We start from the raw sequence: 18,192 nt of genomic DNA, 5'->3' as shown, positions 1-18,192 counted from the left end.
TTGGCTCTTTGGTGATCTTTATGTGACATGGCATCAATCTACCCTAACCTCTACTTGTCCTTCTATGCTTAATATATGCTTTTTAAGAAAAATGATTTAAACATACCCTATACCAGTATTGTCTAATCATCATAACAAAGAAACCCAATTTCCAAATGGAATTATTGTCATAGGTTTGGATTTATAACACATGATTTTTTTCAGGGGTGTGTGTGTGTGACAATTCAATCCCTAACACTATGCTAACAAAGGGAGGTTCCTGAGCTGCTTCACTCATGTTAATGCTGTCATAGGTGGCATGGCTCTTCTCTGGATGGTTAGTCCTTCCTTTGGGTTTACAATGGTAAAGTACTTCAATTCTAGCAGTTTATGGGGGGAAAAGGAAAAAATTAGAGTGTTCTACTGAGAGGCATTTAACTGGTGGTTATCCCGTTTGCTTACCTTGCCTTGGGAAGAACTCTGGTAGTCCTAAGCTAATTTAGTGCTTTGGTCATTCAGTGATGGTAGCTTTTCTTCCACGAAGAGACTTGACTTGAATTCTTGGTCATTGTACTTCAATGCAGCAACCATCCAGCTGTCAGTGGTGGCTTCCATATTGTCATAATGATCCACAGGTTTTATGAATGTCTGGACTACTGCAGATTAGGAAGAAAAGCCTGATGATCTACAAGAAAAAATTAGCCAGTGCAAATTCTAGAAGCCACAACAATCAGAGTCTGTCTTTCATGGGACTTCCATGAGTGGAAGCCAGGTAGATGGCCGCTCTCAAGGACAACACCTAACTTGCAGGAGTACTGGGAATGTTATCTCCCTGGTGCCCATAGGGAACATGACAGTCAAAAGCACTAGCAATCTCCACCATCTTTTGAAATAAAGGAGGGAAAAAGGCACAATTTTAGAACAATACAAATAGCTAAAGTGAAAAGCTATTGATGTGAACAATATTAGTAATCAATAAGGGAATTATTTCAGCTCTTTTTGAGCTAATAATATAAGAATTTTAATTTAAAGTTTGAATTATAGTACTTGAAATTAATCCATAAATATAGTAGTTCAAAAGGTAATTTTGATTACTTTGAATTTAATCCACACATTTCACTCAGCTACCGCTTCTCCAAGGCCACCTCCTTCCCCCGGGACAGAATTACTTCTCCCTTCAAAGCACTCGGAGAACATCATTCCTGTCTACTAAGTGGGAACCCAGACAAACTATGGGTTCTCCACAAGACCAGCATGAGGAGACTCAGCCTGTTTGGTAGTACCTAAGCCCTTTGCCTCCCAGGTAGGTGTAGTCTGCCTCCACTGGTCCTTCAATTACAGCAGTGTCAGAAGGGTGCAGAGAGGACCCATCTACATGTATATATTAGAAAGGGGGATTTGCTAGCGGTAAGTTTGATGCAATCTGATTCCCAGTTGAGTTGTAAGAGCACCTGGAAGATTTTTGGCAAGTTTGAACTAAACTAACCTTCCAGGGGGTGGGGAGGGGTGGAGTGGCCCTAGCCTGTTAGCCTGCAGCCTGGGGGCACCACTGATCAGACACTCTTATTTGTCACTCCTCTCTTATAATTCTACGTCTGTTCTATTGTAATTGGTTTGCTCCTTTTTTTTCCCTACAAGAATATGAGCTTCCCAGTACTAGAGGGTCGCATCTGTGTGCTGGACTGTGGTGACTTGCATGTTGCCTTGATGTTGGAAGCTGTGCCCCCACTATTCTAAATGCCAGCAGGGTACTCAGATTTCGGCACAATTTCTAGTCTGAGAAATAAGTGTAACAACAGCCACAGCATGTCTTCTTCAACTCTGCACCCTGGCACCTCACTTGGCTATGGCTGACTGTTCGTGACAGCGTTGGTGGCATCAATTGGTATTGAACGAGTGCTGTGTCAACTCCTTTCTAGGCTCAAACAGTTCACCATTGAATTCTGAGCCATGAATTACATGTTTGGGCTAGGGATTTTTGCATTTCCTCTCTACCACGTTGGCACTTTTAGTATCACCATAGATACAATCAGTCCAGTCAAAATTATTTCCAATGAACATCCTAAGCAGTATTTTATTCAATCCTTAATATGGGAACATGCGATACCAATTACTGTGTACAATAGGTCATTTGCAGACCTTGAATTAAAAGAAAAAAGTACGAGATGCGTAGTGCCCACTGCTTTAAAAATGTAAACAGCTTTCTTGGCGTATCCTTCACATATCACACAGCTGAATCACCAGGTCCTAGTCAGAAGAGTTGTGCCATCCTCACCACAATCAAGCTCAGAACATTTTCTTCTTGTCCACATCGTTGTTAGTTCTCTGTTACTGCATCCTCCCTCGGTGCCGCTAAATTGCTATCAATCCAGGTACTGTCTCTATAGTCCTACCTCTCCTCGATTTCACATGCAGAAACTGATACAAAACATGAAATCCAGGACAGAACAAACTGCTTTTAAATGCTAACTTAAGTTTAATGTTTCAATGCCAAATGTGTCTAGGAATGGGCTGTGGGTTCCCTCTAAATCTTAGTTCTAATTTAAAAACAATTAGTCCCTGTCTCATGGCCTTGCTCGATACTAATCGTCAGGAAGGGAGCACAGAGCAGACGGGTGCTATAGCAAAATGGAGTGAAAAAAATTAGATGGTGTCCGGCTGTCAGCTAAGACAGCATCTGGGGTCTTAAAGTTTTGATTCCAGACAAGCTGCCATCGGAGTGAGATGGCAACTAAGTTCACATGAAAGAAGCACACCAACATCAGTCACTGATGATGATAAGAGGTCAAAATGATGAACCTGACTTGAATGGTTTTAACCTTATCAGTCGACCCTTCCTCTGGTGTATGCTGGACCTGATCTGACTTTCAGCATTTTCTGTTTTTCATATTGGGCCTTATCTTAAATGTATTTTGCCATTGGGGGTAACCTTCTTGAATTTTGGTTATACATTTTAGAAATTTTTTTATTATTAATCATTCTACTGGGGGCTCTTACTAATCTTATAAAAATCCATTATTCAATAGTATTAAGCACACTTGTACATATATTGCCATAAACACTTTCAAAACAGTTTCTTTCTACTTGTGCCCTTGGTATCAGCTCCTCTTTTATTCTCCTCCCAGCCTCGTGAATTCTGGATTGATTATATATAATCATTGTTATTTCTTGTCTTTCTGTCAATTGTCTCCTTTCACCCATCTTTCTGTTATTCATCCACTGAGTGGCTATATATCTAACCTTATGATGGGTTCGCTTTCTCCCCCTCCTACCCATGATATTGCTACTCCCACTACTGTCTCTATCTGTGCTGAAGTCCATGTGTCAAGAGCTCTTATCTGTCCCAATGTACGTACTCCGGTCTAGTCAGATTTGTAAGGTAGAACTGAGTCATGGTAGTGATGGAAAGGAAGCATGTCTGTTTTGCAGCATCTGAAACCCACAATCGATGCCCCTATGGAGACAGCAAGTGGCATGTGTTCCTGGGGAGTACAGTGTGGGTGGTCGTGGTGGCAGGGATAAAAGGGGAGCGGGTGTCAAGGAGTTCAAGAAGGAAGAAAATGTTTTAAAACTGATGGTGGTAGCAATTGTACAATACTGCTTGATGTGATTGATTGAACTATGGAATGACATGATATCTGTTAGCTCCCAATAAAATGGTTTGTGGAAAGAAACAATAAGACAAGATGTGGAAAATATGCCAATCTCTCTAATTTAAGCCAGGTCACCCGGATTTTTACATTCTAGGTTTGTTTGGAAAAAAATAAACAAAACAAAACATCGTTTTCTGGATAGGTTCCCATCAGACCTACAGTGTCTTTGGTTCTTTTTTCTCAGAAACACAGAAGAAAATAACTTCACCAATCTTAAAGTGTTAAGGTAAGGATTATTGAACTAATAAAGGAGTGACTGATTCCTTTAGGTCCTTGACACTTTTTCATATTTATTTTTTCCTCCGTGGACAAGAGGTGAACCCTTCATTTATCCTATCCCTTGGGGAGAAATACTGCCAAGCTAATGGCCAGCCCTTCCATCTAAGGAGGCAGGCTTCGTACGCTACTGTTGACTTTATGGCAATCCTCCCTGTTCTCTAATGTTGTGATCCCCATGGAAGCTTCTGTTTGGGTTTTTCAGCTGCGTTGCCTGTCCCTTGGCCTGAATCCTAGATGTGGATTGCTCTCTGGTCTTTGCAAGCTTTGTCAACCTTAGAGCAATTGCTTGTTACAACTGTTGGGTCTCTTGGTCCTTGTTTTCTGTTATAATTTGCCCTTTATTTAGTTAAATATAAGCGAAAACGTTGAAGAAAAACAAGTAGAATGATTCACATGCAGGTAAACGAAGATTAAGCTAGTACTCATTGCAAGTATTGCGTGGTTCCTTGTTCTTGGGGAGTCATTGAAAGTGTGTACTTTAATCTTTTCTATTGTACTTCTCTTTGATTTCCAAATTGTTTAATGTATGCTCGCAGCTGAAAACCTCAACAGAAGTATGGCTATGTTAAAAATCCACGGAGAGAAGGATGTGTTGCAATTGTCTAATTGGGCCATCCTGCACATATCAGAGACTTTCAAAAATATATTTATTTGGGGCTCTTGCTGGTCTTATAACAATCCATACATCAAGTGTGTCAAGCATATTTGTACATATGTTACCATCATTATTTTCTAAACATTTACTATTAGAGCCCTTGGAATCAGTTTCTCTTTTTACCCGCCCTTTCCCCCTCCCACCCTTGTGACCTCTTGATAATTGATAAATTATTAATACTTTCATATCTTACAACACCGCTGTCTTCCTTACCTCAAAGTTCCTGTTGTTCCTCCCCTAGGGGTGTGTGTGGTTATGTTTTGATCATTGCAATCTGTTCCACCTTCCTCCCCCTTCTGCCCTCCTTCCCCCTACCCTTCTGGTATCCTTACTCCCATTTCTATTCCTGAGTGGTTTATCTGACCTGGATTCCATGTGCTCTGAGCTCTTATCTGTGCCAGTTTACATGCTCCAGTCTAGCCCACAGTGGAATGCAGGACTAGTTTCATGATCATTGGGAGGGAGGAATCCTCAAGGAACCAGAGGAATATTGTGTGTTTCATCAGTGCTATACTGTGCCCTGGTTGACACATCCCTTCCTTTTGACCCTTTGTGAGAGGATGTCCATTGTCTACTGATGGGTTTTGGGTCTCTGCTCTGGTCACCCTCATTCTCAACAATATATCTTTCTGTTTACTTATTTTTGAGTCCTCTGACGCCTGTTACTTGATCCCATCAAGACCTCATGGCCATACAGACTGGTGTGTTTCTTTCATGTGGACTTATTGCTTCTATGCTAGATGGCTGCTTGCTTAACTTTTACCCTTTAAGACTCCAGACACTGTATCTTTTGATAGCCTGGTACCATCAGCTTTCTTCACCACATTTCATTGTGCACCTATTTTGTCTTCAGCGATAGTGCCAAGAGGGTGAGCATAACAGAATTTCAGGTTGTTAGAACAAAGTGTTCTTGGGTTGAAGAGGGGTTGAGCAGAGGCCAAAGTCTGTCCACTTCTTTACTGTATTGCCATATAAATATATGTACATAGGCCAATACCTCTATTTTTATGAATTAATATATTTACATATGTGCACCCCTATGTTTATACCTTTATCTGTAGCTTTGCTTCCTCAATCTTTCCTCAGTGTACTTTTAACTTCCTCCTATCCCACCATCACTATTGCCCCTCAACTGCTTCTTAATAATTCCTCTCAGCTAGATTGCTGTTGCTCCAACACCCCTAGGATCTCTACGTCCTCCTCATTGTTGATTTCAATTCCCTAGTTGTTCCCCTGTCTATGACATTGTTTGCTTGCCCAGCCTACGCCTCCCCCCAAGTTCCTCCAGAACCCTTGGTCCTGCTGCTTTCTCCTTGAACTTGCTTCCTATGATTCCCTTATGCAGGTAGGCAAAACAGCAATAAAGAAGACAAAACAAAACAATCCCAAAAGATTTTATGAAAAGGGAAATTTAAACAAATAACTAACAAGCAAAAACAAATGAAAAAGTAACATAATTTCAGGTCTGTCTGTTGACCTTTATGACTGTCTCACCACCCTTCCTGGGAGTTCTGGGAGCTACCCTTCCTATCTTGACATCTACTTTTGTGGCTCCTTAGGGCCTTTGTGGCTTTGCTTTGCTCCTGTTGCTGATCTGTTATGTTCCCTTCTTGGTTCACCCCACTGTAGGGGGTTCAGACCGGACTCATTTGTCCCTTTTTTTTCCCTCTCTGACTTATTTACCATGGTGAATTCTCCTCCAAGGATTGCCTATTCACCCTCTCCTTCCAAATTTTTTAGGTCACTTCCTTGGTTCATGGCCTGGTTCTTTTTTGCCAGCCTTCAAGATTAACTTCATGTTTGGCTTTCCTTTATCAACTCTCTCTTCTTAGAGAATCCTCTAAGGCCAATCTAAGATGAAATTTTTAAAACTTGTTTTAGTCTGGGTAGTCTAGGGAAACAAATTGACAAACACACATTATGTGTAAGAAAGAGATTTATATACAAGAGCAATTGAACATTGAGGAAACATTCCGGCCCAATCCAGATCAAGTCCATAAATCAGATATTAGCTCATATGTCTGACAACAATCTATAAAGTCCTCTTCAGACTCATGAAACACATGCAATTATGCTGAATGTAGAAGATCACAGGCCAGTGGGTAGAAAGTCTCTGGATCCAGTGGCATTGGAAACTTCTCAGTGCTGGCAGGGGTCTCTGCATGACTTCTCAAGCACCCAGGGCGGCATCAGGGTGGGGCCATGTGACTTGCCAGCTGCTATGTCTCTCAGGGTGTGAGAAGAGAGTCTCTCACCTCCAAGGAGGAAAATCCAGCAATTCCAAGAATCCTTAGGGGAAGGCCATGTCCACCCAGAAGTCTCATTGGCTTTCTCCAGATTGACAACCTAGACTCTGCTCCTACACTCTTAATCCTTAAATTGATACCAGATTAGTTGATTACCACAAAACTCAAGCAATCACATCTATTCCTGGGAAAGAATATTAGGTGATGGAAACTCATTAAAGACATTTAAACCTGGGTTCCAATTTAGGCCCACTAGGCACTAGTTACGTGACCTTAGATACTTTTACTGTTTCTGCATTACTTAATCAACACAATTATGTTGAGTGCTTATTTCAAACAATTGTGATGTAGATTAAACAAGTAACATGTGTCCCCAGCTCAGTGTCATAGTAGACATCCCAAAGGGCTTTTCCTTTTCCTAGAACACCATTGTTTTCCAATCATGTAGAAGAAAATAGTTTTATTTCATAGAACTGAATAGATCCCCTCTCATCATCTACCTTAAACTATCATTTTAGTTTCTCCTCTTATATAACCCATTTCCCCCATACAAACTACATGAAGTACTATTTTTTAAATCATTTTTGGGGGGAGGCTCATATATCTCTTATCACAATCCTACATCCATCCATTGTGTCAAGCATATTTGTACATTTGTGGCCGTCATCATTCTCAAACCATTTTCTATCTACTTGAGCCATTGGTATCAGCTCCTCATTTTTTCCCTTCTCTTCCCCACCCTCCTTCTCTCATGAACCCTTGAGAATTTATAAATTATTATTATTTTGTCATGTCTTACACTGTCTGGTGTCTCTCTTCATCCACTTTTCTGTTGTCCGTCCTCCAGGGAGGGGGTTTTATGTAGACCGAAGACGTACACTGGTACAGATAAGAGCTGGAAACACAGGGCCTCCAGGACAGATAAACCCCTCAGGACCAATACTGAGAGTAGCGATACCAGGAGGGGAAGGGGAAGATGGAGGAGGAAGGGGGAACTGATCACAATGATCTACATATAAAGCACTATTTTTAATCACATAATTATTTCCTGAGTTTTTAAGAAAAGCTTTTCCTTGTATTCAGAATATTTTTACCCTTTTTCTGTCCTGGTTGAGTTTGATTTATTTCTCGAGACACTCCCCTATTAAAAATGTCAAAAACAATCCAGCCAATTCTGTCACAAGGAAAGAATACATACTAAGCGAATGGAGATTTTTTTAAGGATAAATAAATCATGTCTATTGTAATGCATCACTATTTGAATAAAAGTTTTTGGCTAGGAAATATTAACGTTAGAGAACTTTTAGAAAGTTTCAGAATCTTTATCTGACAAGGGAGAAAGTTAGCTTTTCTCTTGGGAGACATAAGTCATCGTTTGATGTTCCCATCAGCCTTTGAAGTGCATGTTCAGATGGGTGTCTTCTAGGCCTTCTGAGATTGCTTGTGAGTTTGACAGGAGGGAGGGGAAAAAGGAGGTGAACAGGAATTCTTGAAGTATAATTGACATAGCCCGTATGATTTTCTAAATGAAAAATATTTGCTTACAAAGCACCATGCCTTTTAGTTAAACCAACAGCTCTCTGTGACCCTCAAAGCTGACCTCCCTTTTTAATTATCACGCATACTGCATACATCCTCCCCAATGGCAATCTTCGACGTCAAGGCATGGTCTCATTGGTTTTATAATTTGGTTTTTGGGGATTAGATTAAAGTTCTAGTCTTGCATTAACTACGGCATCCTTAAAGCACAGTTGTGCAAACCATTCTGAATCATAGCCAAACTCATACTGGGTAAAACTTCCGATTTGAGAAGTAAGAAACAGTGTGTGGCCGGTCAAGCATTCAAGCTATTCAATGAGGTCTAAGGGGAGGTAAAAATGTAATATCTAATCAACTCCGTTTTCTTTCTGTTAACCCTTGCTTTCTTCTGCTTTTATCCTTTCCACTTCTTTTTAAGATTTTCTTCCTTCCTTTTGAAAGGTTGACTATTTTTGGTTTTCTCTTCAAACTGATAGTACAAAAGTTGTTGATAAGTAAGTATTGAGTGGAGTACCCATAAAGGCTTTATATTTTCCACTGACTTGTTTATAGGAAAGTTTCATTTAGGTTATGTATGGAGTAAGATTCACATGTTTGCCATTGAGTTGATCAATTTTTTAGTTTTTAAGATATTGATTTGAACAAAAAAGATGGATGTGTTTTTATAGTTGATTTTGTTGTTGATAATGTTGTTCTATAATATGGTTTTATTTCGGTCTTGAAGAAATTATTCAATTCTTTTTAGCTTAAATGATTTACAATTTAAAATATTTTGTTTTCACAGATCTCAGAATTTCTTATGGTTGACAACAGAGCATCAAAGATTCTCTGTCTTATAATCTAGACTTTATTTGAAAAGGCACGCAAAAACCTAAACTTCCATTTTTTTCATGTGGGCTAAATGGGTAAATGTATATATTTTCAGGAGACATTTTGGAGGTATCTCTAAAAAGATGTGTGCTTTGCTGATTGCTCCAACTGCAGCATCAAAGCGGAATAATTTGTGTATGGAGAACCTGAGTGAGCTATTGCGCAGGATTTAATCAAACAGTAGGTGTCGCTAGAACGAATTACACCTCTGTGCAGCTCACAGAATATACAAAAGATGTTCTTCAAAAAAGGGGGGGCGCTCTTTTCAAGCGTTTGACTCTATGCAGCCAAGTTTACATTATTCTTTGTTCTCAAAAACCCAGAGGTGTCTTAGTCATTTGTTTTAACTATCTGTTCAAAAAATCAAGTGGCTCTTTAACATGACACTGAAGGAGGCAAACACCAGCAGTGCTCACTTGATGGCCAGTGTGCATGCTGGCCAGTTTCATATCTTGATTCTCACAAGTTGTAGGAGTCTGGACTATTGAATGTGACAGTAATTCTAAAAATAGGAGCAGGGTGTCCTATGTTGATGTGGACTGCAGTTCACCTCCAATAGACATTGGACATAGCTGAATAATGGCGGGAGATGATATAAAGAGTTTCCGTGGAAGTTATTTTATGTGGGCCTTAAAGAATTGGCTGGACTTTGAAAATGAGAAGAGGGTGAGAAAAGTCCGTTTATTTTAGGTAAAACTCAAAAAACAAAAACCCTCGCCACTACTCAGTCAATGTCACATCGTAGTGACCCTATGGAACAGGGTAGATCTGTGCTATGCGTTTTTGAGGGTTGTCACTGAATGGGAGCAGAGCACTCCAACCATCTGTCTTCCACAGAGGGGTTGGCGGTTTCAAACTGCTGACCTTATGGTTCAGAGCTAAATGCAAAATCAGTGTACCAACAGAACTAATCAAAGGCCTAGAAATATAGTAAAGGTTAGGGATTGCTCAGGAAAAGATGAATAATCTAGTTTGATGTCCAAATAAGATACTCAGGCAGGAGTAATGAGAATTAAATGCTGAGGTCACATTGGAAGAGGGTTTATGTACCAGAAAGATGATTTTGAATTATATTTTTGCATATCATGGGAGATGACAAAGCCAGATCTTTGTTTCAGAAGACCAAATTTCTGTTCATTCAGAGGATTGATCTAGGGAAAGGTTCAAAAGATGGGAGCCAAATGGGGTGCCCTCTGAAGTGATGAGAGTCTAAACTAGGGCTAGTCTAATAGACAAGTGCAAGTGATTCTAGAAGAAGGCTTGGCTGAACTTGATGATGGAATTAAAAGATACCTGACACTATTATTACTAATATTATACTCCACTCCCTGTTAAAATGTATCTTAAGACATGACACTCAACAGTGTGGAATAAAGCATAATATAGATATATTTATGTCTGATGACTGGGCAAGCTAATAATGAGAATGCACATAGTATTCGTTATGGTTGGTGACTGACTGATTACTGAATCCATATCTGGAGTCTGTTGCACGAAAATGTACAGACTGTACAAGTATATGCATGATCTTGATCCTTGTTCCTGCCTCCTGTACATCACCCCCTGTGATATATCAACAACCGATTGTTTTTATTTTGCTACTGAGGTGACACTTGGACTACCACTGACTTGAGTAATTAAGGGCATACCTTCTAGTCAGTGGGTGGCAGTGTCACACGGGAAAAAGAGCATAAGCTGTGTATTTGGACAATTTAACTGTAATTTTTGCATTCTGACTACCTCTGAATCTTGGGGTTCCCACACTAAAGATGAAGCTGCCAGCAGAATCATCTCTGGTCTCCTTTGTAGAGGTAGCCCCCCGCCCCCCACCTTGGAGATGCTTGTGTATGCAATCTGGGAAGGGCCCAGACATAGATGTTTGTTTGTTTTGTGAATATCTGAGGTAATTTGGATTACTAAATCAGAGAACAAATAGCTTAATTTTTCATAGCCTCAGCTTTTATCAGAATGCTATGAGCATTAATGTCAATGTACATCTGAGTTTTATAAACTTTAAATAATAAGAAAATATCAGTTGCTAGATTAATCCATGAAAATTTTTCTAACTTTTAAAGATGTCATTAATTTTTCTTCTGTTTGAAATTTGATTACATGAAAATATATTTGTTTGATTTATACACCTTGTGATAGCACAGAACAAACTAATGAATTCTGTGTTGCTTACTACATAACATGCAATGTGAATTTGATGATAGTATTATACATGTTGAAGAAATGGGAGAAAGTTTCAGACCCCTAGTTAAAGTTTTTACTGAGACATAAATGACAGTTCTTAAAATGACAAGGAAGTATAAGTAGAAGAGTTTCTACATACTGTAATATAAAACACATTTTTATTGACACGATGATAATTTAATTTACAATTATAACCCGCTCTCCCAGTTCTAAGAGCAATAGTTTAAGTTAGCCACGTTTTACTTCATTTCTTCCAAGCCCCGCCTTCCTTGTAAAATACAGTCAAATAAACAATAACAACAAAAATACTAACAACTCTTAGGATAATAATAGCTATGATATTTTGATAAACATTCTTTTCAAATAGTCATCCAAGTTAAAGGATCTCAGCAGCTCAACACACAATCTAGACGTAGGGATATGCAGCATGAATGTCAGCTGACCATGAAGCTTATAGCATATTTTAATCAGTTTCATAATTTTATTCACAATTGCTGTGTTACTAGAGTTCCCGATCTTCTCAGGTCGGAGGATTTTCCAATATGCAGAACTACTGTACCTAGTGACAGTACTGCCATATGTCTGTCCTTCCTTCTGAAGTCTCTCGTTATCAACTTGCACCTGCGTCTGCAATGCTGTGCATGAATCACCTGCAAGTTAATCTGGGTTGAGTCCTTTGTTCCTACCCTGGAGCTGTCCGGTCACTCCAAAGGCAAAGCTCTTTCTCCAGGGAGCCACACAGGCACATTCCTCTGAACTTGACACCATCTTTAAGTCCCTCCAGCCAGAAACCTGTCACTTCAGTCTATTTGCCTGAAGGTCATTTAGAAGGTTTAAGTAAATATCGGATTTGAGGAACCTGGGGTAGGAATCTTTTTCCATAAGAGTGTATATGAGTTTTTGGGCTTCATCAAAACAAGTGGAGGTTGGCGCTTTAACCTTCTTGGCTGTAGATTCTCGAGTATGAAAGTCAATATTTATCTGTAAAGAAATTGTAAGCATTAACATACTTTTCATTTATTATAAGTTTTATCATGTGCCTTTGCTATTGCCACATTAAATTATGCTATTAGAAGTACAAGGAAGTGGTTTTAAGTTCTCATTCAAATATCTCTTGGATATTACATCGAATTGTCTTTGCTCCAAGTTAGCTCATCGGGAGATGCACACAAGGCACAGGTGGAAAGTTGATAAGGCAGTATGTGTATCAAGAATAATCATGCAGACATCTGAACTGTACAGGAGGTGAGGGCTTCCTACACAGCTGTTTTCCATTGGGACAAGAAGCATTGAACTAGCAGGTGGAAATATCCTTTGCTATAGGAAAATATGCTTTGCTGATGCAACAAGACATTTGAGGGGGCTTCAGAAATGTGTAGAGCAGTGTCACTGAAAGAGGATAACATTTTCCCCACAATCTTTTTGAAGCTCCCTTGTATTTATTTACACGAGCCTGCATTTTATCCTTATCCCAGGAGAATATCTCCGGAGGAACACTTGTCATTGCATTCAGGCCAGCAGAGCTCCTAACCCTTGCCTCCACCCACCCCCAAACCAGGGCTTGCAATTTTTTCAAAACCAATAATTTCCATTTGCATCCCTATTCATTTTATGTGATCTTCATAAATATAGACAATTAGATTATTACATGGAATTGTAATAGCCTGCCTACATAAACAGTAGTGAAAGTGGGTTGTCTAAAATGATTTCATTTTGTATCTGTACATAACTTCCTTTATACCCAACCTACTTCCCTGATGCCTGAACCAATAAGAAGGAGGTTCTACTCACTTGTTTAGTAGCATCGACATGAACAAATGCTTTATATATGTTCTCTGCTTTGCAATGCAAAAGATCAGACTCTGTTTTCCTATAGTCTTCACAAGCCAGCCAGAATTCAATATTCTCCTCACTAAATTCAGACTTCAGGAATTTTTCAAAGACAACTTGGCCAGCTAAAAACAAACAGAGGAGAAAATCATTAGTTGAGCTAAGAAATCAATAATTTAAAGTTGTAATTTAGAAGAAAAACTCTTACTTTCCCTACGTACAATGATACGAGATAGCTCAACTGACACAGCTGGAAAGGTGTTTCCTGATTTGCAGGGAAGGGAAGCAGACTGTAGCCTGCGCCTTCCTTTAAGGGGAGGAATTGCATCTAGATGACCTTTTCCACAGGCACATTGCGTTTTGCTTCCAGGTGCTATTTAAATTTGACTATTTCTCTGCTGGTTATATAACAACCTCTTTACTTGTTTCATAGAGAGTTTTAGCGTGTGGAATTCTAGGGTCGGGAGCATAGCAAAGGCATTAACATCATGCTAATAATTAATGATTATAATTTCTCCATTCAAATCATATCAGTGAGAAAACATAAGCCCTTTAATCTATCTATTTGTGTGATATACTGAATATATTTGCTAGCATACTAAAACGTTTAAAAGGAAGTTTCTCATAGTTTATGTATTTGACTGAATTGTAACCTGAATCTGATAATAATATGACTGAACTGGGTTGAGCTAAATAATTTCCAAGCAAGACTTTTTAAGGTGCCTGTGGGGGGAGAAAATAAATTTACCCTCTAGCGACAGCCCAAATTGCTTGTCGGTACCTCTGAACAGCCAGGTACTAACTAGCACAGCAGAGTGCAATTCCCATGACGATTTAGGAAAATGATTTCATTATCTACTTCTTTCAACAGAAAATCCCCATAGCACTCTGTTTAGAAGCATAAAAGAAAATCACATTATATGTGATGCACTTCGCATTTTGTAGTATAATTACTTATTTTGAATGTCCCAACTGCCTTGAAGGCAGAAAGTGACACTATATTTGTGAATCTTTGGAGTCTCTAAGATACCTGCCATGTATCTATTGATGCAATGGGTCCTCCTCAATCCAACTATACAGACTATACATCCAACTATAGATATTCTGTAGGACATTTTGAGCATGACAATTCACATCATGACTTATTTGGTCTACATTTGAAATCTGTGAACTTTAGAACACTAGAATAATTAAAACATTTTGTTCCTACAATAAGTTATGGGAATATTTGTCTTGGCAGATTATACCAAAAGACTATAACAGAACTGAGTGGCAAGTCAGCACTACAGCATGATGTGAAGTATTTTAATTCGGCTATCATTAACCACTAGAAAGAACTTTTCATACACTATTCTACCCAGAATATTCTTCCTTAATGATGCCATTAGATTATTGTCCCCAAATACTTGATAACTAATTTATACTTACTTTGGTTTGCAAGAAGTTTTTCTAGAGATTGAGACCACTGTATTACTTCATCAGCACAAAGTCTGCAGAGGACAACATTTACATAAATTAGTGAAATATTTTTCAGTGTAATTATAACAGCTGCTGTATTCTGAAAGCTTAATAAATGAAGACTGTCGTTCTAATCACCTTTATTGAAATGTACCCATAAAAACTAACATTTATTGTATTATTTCTAGAATTATAAAAAAAATCTCTCAAAAAAGTTTGAAAACATCCAAATAAATATATTCCAACAGTGAAAAAATGAACACATCTGTGTCTAGTTTCCACTGGTACAAATGAAGTGTAGTCTCATATGGGTTGTTACTTAACACAAATGAATTCCCATGTGCTATGTGCAGAACTAATCTTTTGTGAAGACATAAAGTTAGTGCACAAGCTGCTCTTTAACAAAAACTTAGGGCGTTCATATACATACATGTTCTTGGATTTAGAAGATTTCATTCCAGATTCCAGATGTGGTATCATAGATCTCAGGTATGTTTTCACGTCCATTCCACTATAAGAGACATAAAGTGAATTTTTATATTATCTCTGTTGAGTATGCCTTATTTGTTTAAAAAAAAAGAGCATCGAAATAATTTTTTCCAAGGAATAAGACAATATTAAAAAGGGCTGATACATTTTGCTCTCATAAGATACCAGTAAAGCCAATTTTTTTGACTCAAAATCTGTGGGGGAAAAATTCCCATCAATTTAATGCCCTAATATGACAGAATTTTAAATATATCTGAATATTACTGTATTGCTTACTGCAGGTAATTGCTCTGCTATGGCTATATGCTCCTGTCCTCTCACTCCTCCTGCCTCTAAAGATAAACAACTTAAAATTCCCAAATCGAAGTTGAAATTCCCAGTGAATAAACTTACAAAGTCTTTGGCCTCTTTTTCTGAGATGTGCTGTCTAGCAGAGAAGGGCCAGTCCCTTTCAACTCCTTTGGATTAGCAGAGAAGAACATTCCGGGCATTTTATCTGACCTTGGCGTGGAGAAGGCTGCTGCTGGCGTCGTCCTCGCCCTGCAAATACCTGCTGGCCAGCGTCTCTGCTGCTTTATATAGTGAAGGCACACAGGCACATGCTGTTCAAAGGAGTCTGTTTATCAAGCGATGTTACCACAGCCTCTAGAAGTTCCCCCTTTCTTGGCGTGTCGTGACGTGGATCTTAAAAAAAATAAAAGCAGACTGTGATGTCTTGTGGTTGAAACTTAACCAAATGAGAACAAGTCACTTGATTAGAAAGAAAGCGCGTTGAACGTACGGAGGCACACAGACATGCACCACATGTCTAAACTGTTATCAACTCTGATCTTTGGTTTTAGAGGATGCTTGCGTGTTTCATGAAAGTATTTCATTTAGTGTATTCATTACATTAAATGGAAACTGTTCACTAGAAAGGTGTCCATTCAATGCCGTTTGTAGTTCTTGCCAATGAAATTCATCCGAGCACAGTATTTTAAATGAGCTTCCCACCTTTTCCTTCCTCATAAACCAATCTAAACCACTATTTTTATTTTGATTTATTTCATACACTTAACTTACTTTCTAAAATTATTTTATTTTATTGTGACTGTGGGCAAAAGATTAGAGAACGCATTAGCTTTCTGGTCAGCAGTTGATAGTTTGTTTCGTCACAATAGCTGACATTTCCTGAGGGCACAGCCATCTGCCTGCTTCTTCTAGGCTTCTCTTTGTCACTTACCCTTCTCGTCTGTCCTTCCCGCCTCCCCAATTCAATTCATGGGCACATACTTCCCTTTTGGTCTCCTATGGTGGCCCCGAGCAGCTTCTCACGAGTGTGATTGTTCCTTATAAACATGTCTGGTGTTCGGCTGAAGTTGATCCCCGGAGTGGGTTCAGGTCCATGTTGGAAGGGTGTCTCCAAGGGCCACAGTCTCAGGGATTCCAGTAGTCCCTATGAGACCAGGTCTTTTTCTTGTTATTTTAAATGTTGTGCTGTATTTTCTTTCCTTCTATCCAGTACCTTTGGTGGTTCTGATTAGAGCAATTGGTAGTGGTAACGCTGGGCACTAAGTAATTTTTCTGCTCTTGTGGTTCCTGTAGTCCATTTGTCCTTTGGACCAGTCATTTCCTTGAGCCTTTGATTTTATTCATTTTTATAATAAAGGCCTCATTCAATATCTTTCCTTTTTGTGATTGAGCTATTTCACTTAGCATAGTGCTCATTCTTCAGGTTCATTCATTTTATCAGGTGTTTCTTTGATTCTTCACTATTCTTCAAAACTGCGTATCATTTTATTGTGTGTATGTACCACAGTTTATTGATTCATACATCCATCGATGAGCATGTAGGCTATTTCTCTTTGCTGTTATGAATGATGCGGCAATGGATGAGCACTGACAGCATACTCTCTGCTCCCCAGGTGATTCTGACTCATAGCAGAACTGCCCAGGTGATTTGCCAAGATGATAACTCAGAGTAGAAAGCCTCATCTTTCTCTCCACAGAACAGCTGGTGATTCAGATCTGCTGACCTTGCGGTTAGGGGCCTAGTGCATCCACTCCAGCACCAGTGCTCCGTAATGAATCTAGGTGTGTATACATCTATTTATGCTGGCTCTTGTTTTTCTAAGCTACGTTTCTACGATGGGGATTGCTGAATCAAACGGTATTCCTACTGCCGACTTTCTAAGCAGCTGTCCTATCCTTTTTCAGAGTGATTGTGCCATTTTGCCGTTCTAACAGCAGGGTTTGCAAGTTCCCTTGCCAGATTGGATTTTGCTGTTATTGCTGGTGTCGGTTGACTCTCCCGGTTTTGATTTGCAGCACAGTGGCGTGAGCATTGACTGTCAGCCGAGAGTTCGGCAGTTGGGACCCACCAGCCACTCTGTGGGAGCAAGACGAGGCTGCCTGTTTCCAGAAAGATTGACATACCAGCATCAGTTCATTCTGCCCTCTGGGGTCACTGTCATTTGGAGTAAACCCTGTGATGGTGTGTTTGGCTTTTGGCTCAATGACTAATGATTATAAACATTGCTCCATGTCTATGTTTGCCACCTGAATTTCTTCATTGGTGACGCTTCTATTGATATCTTCTGCCTCTGTGTTAATTGGATGGCTTATCTTTTTCATGTTGAGATGTTGAAGTTTTCTATAAATTTCAGTGATAACCATTTGTCATAAACATAGTTGACAACTATTTTTCCCAATTTGTAGGTTCTCTTTTTACTTTTTAGAAAAAGTCTACTTGTGTGAACAAATGCTTAATGTTAAGAAGGTCCCAGTAGCTTGGTTTGCCGTCTGTTTTTTGTACAGGTTTCATTAGTCTATCCACGCCATAAGTTAGAGTCCCTAGGTTTGTCTCTAATTTTTCTTTGATGACCCTTATAAGTTCAAGTTTTACATTTAGATTTTTAAATCCATCTTGATTACAAATACTCATTTGTATATGGTGTGCGATGTGGATTGTGTATTATTTGTCTGCATATGGATATTGAGTTTTGTCAGCACCATCACA

At 39.1% G+C, this 18,192-nt stretch overlaps 1 protein-coding gene across 1 annotated transcript; it reads right to left on the bottom strand.

The window, feature by feature from the left end:
• Positions 1-12,212: 12,212 nt before the first annotated feature.
• Positions 12,213-15,712, bottom strand: RGS1 (regulator of G protein signaling 1). Its single transcript, XM_075540512.1, has 5 exons — positions 15,588-15,712; positions 15,136-15,216; positions 14,676-14,737; positions 13,209-13,372; positions 12,213-12,398 (listed from the first exon to the last, which is right to left on the bottom strand). The coding sequence occupies exons 1-5, from the start codon at positions 15,683-15,685 to the stop codon at positions 12,213-12,215; spliced, it is 591 nt and encodes a 196-aa protein (XP_075396627.1). The 5' UTR covers positions 15,686-15,712.
• Between the last annotated feature and the right edge of the window lie 2,480 nt (positions 15,713-18,192).

Source organism: Tenrec ecaudatus, chromosome 1 (genome assembly GCF_050624435.1).
Source record: "Tenrec ecaudatus isolate mTenEca1 chromosome 1, mTenEca1.hap1, whole genome shotgun sequence".
NCBI lineage: Eukaryota > Metazoa > Chordata > Mammalia > Afrosoricida > Tenrecidae > Tenrec > Tenrec ecaudatus.
The sequence above is the reverse complement of the archived record's forward strand: the minus strand, read 5'-3'. Positions and strand labels throughout refer to the sequence as shown.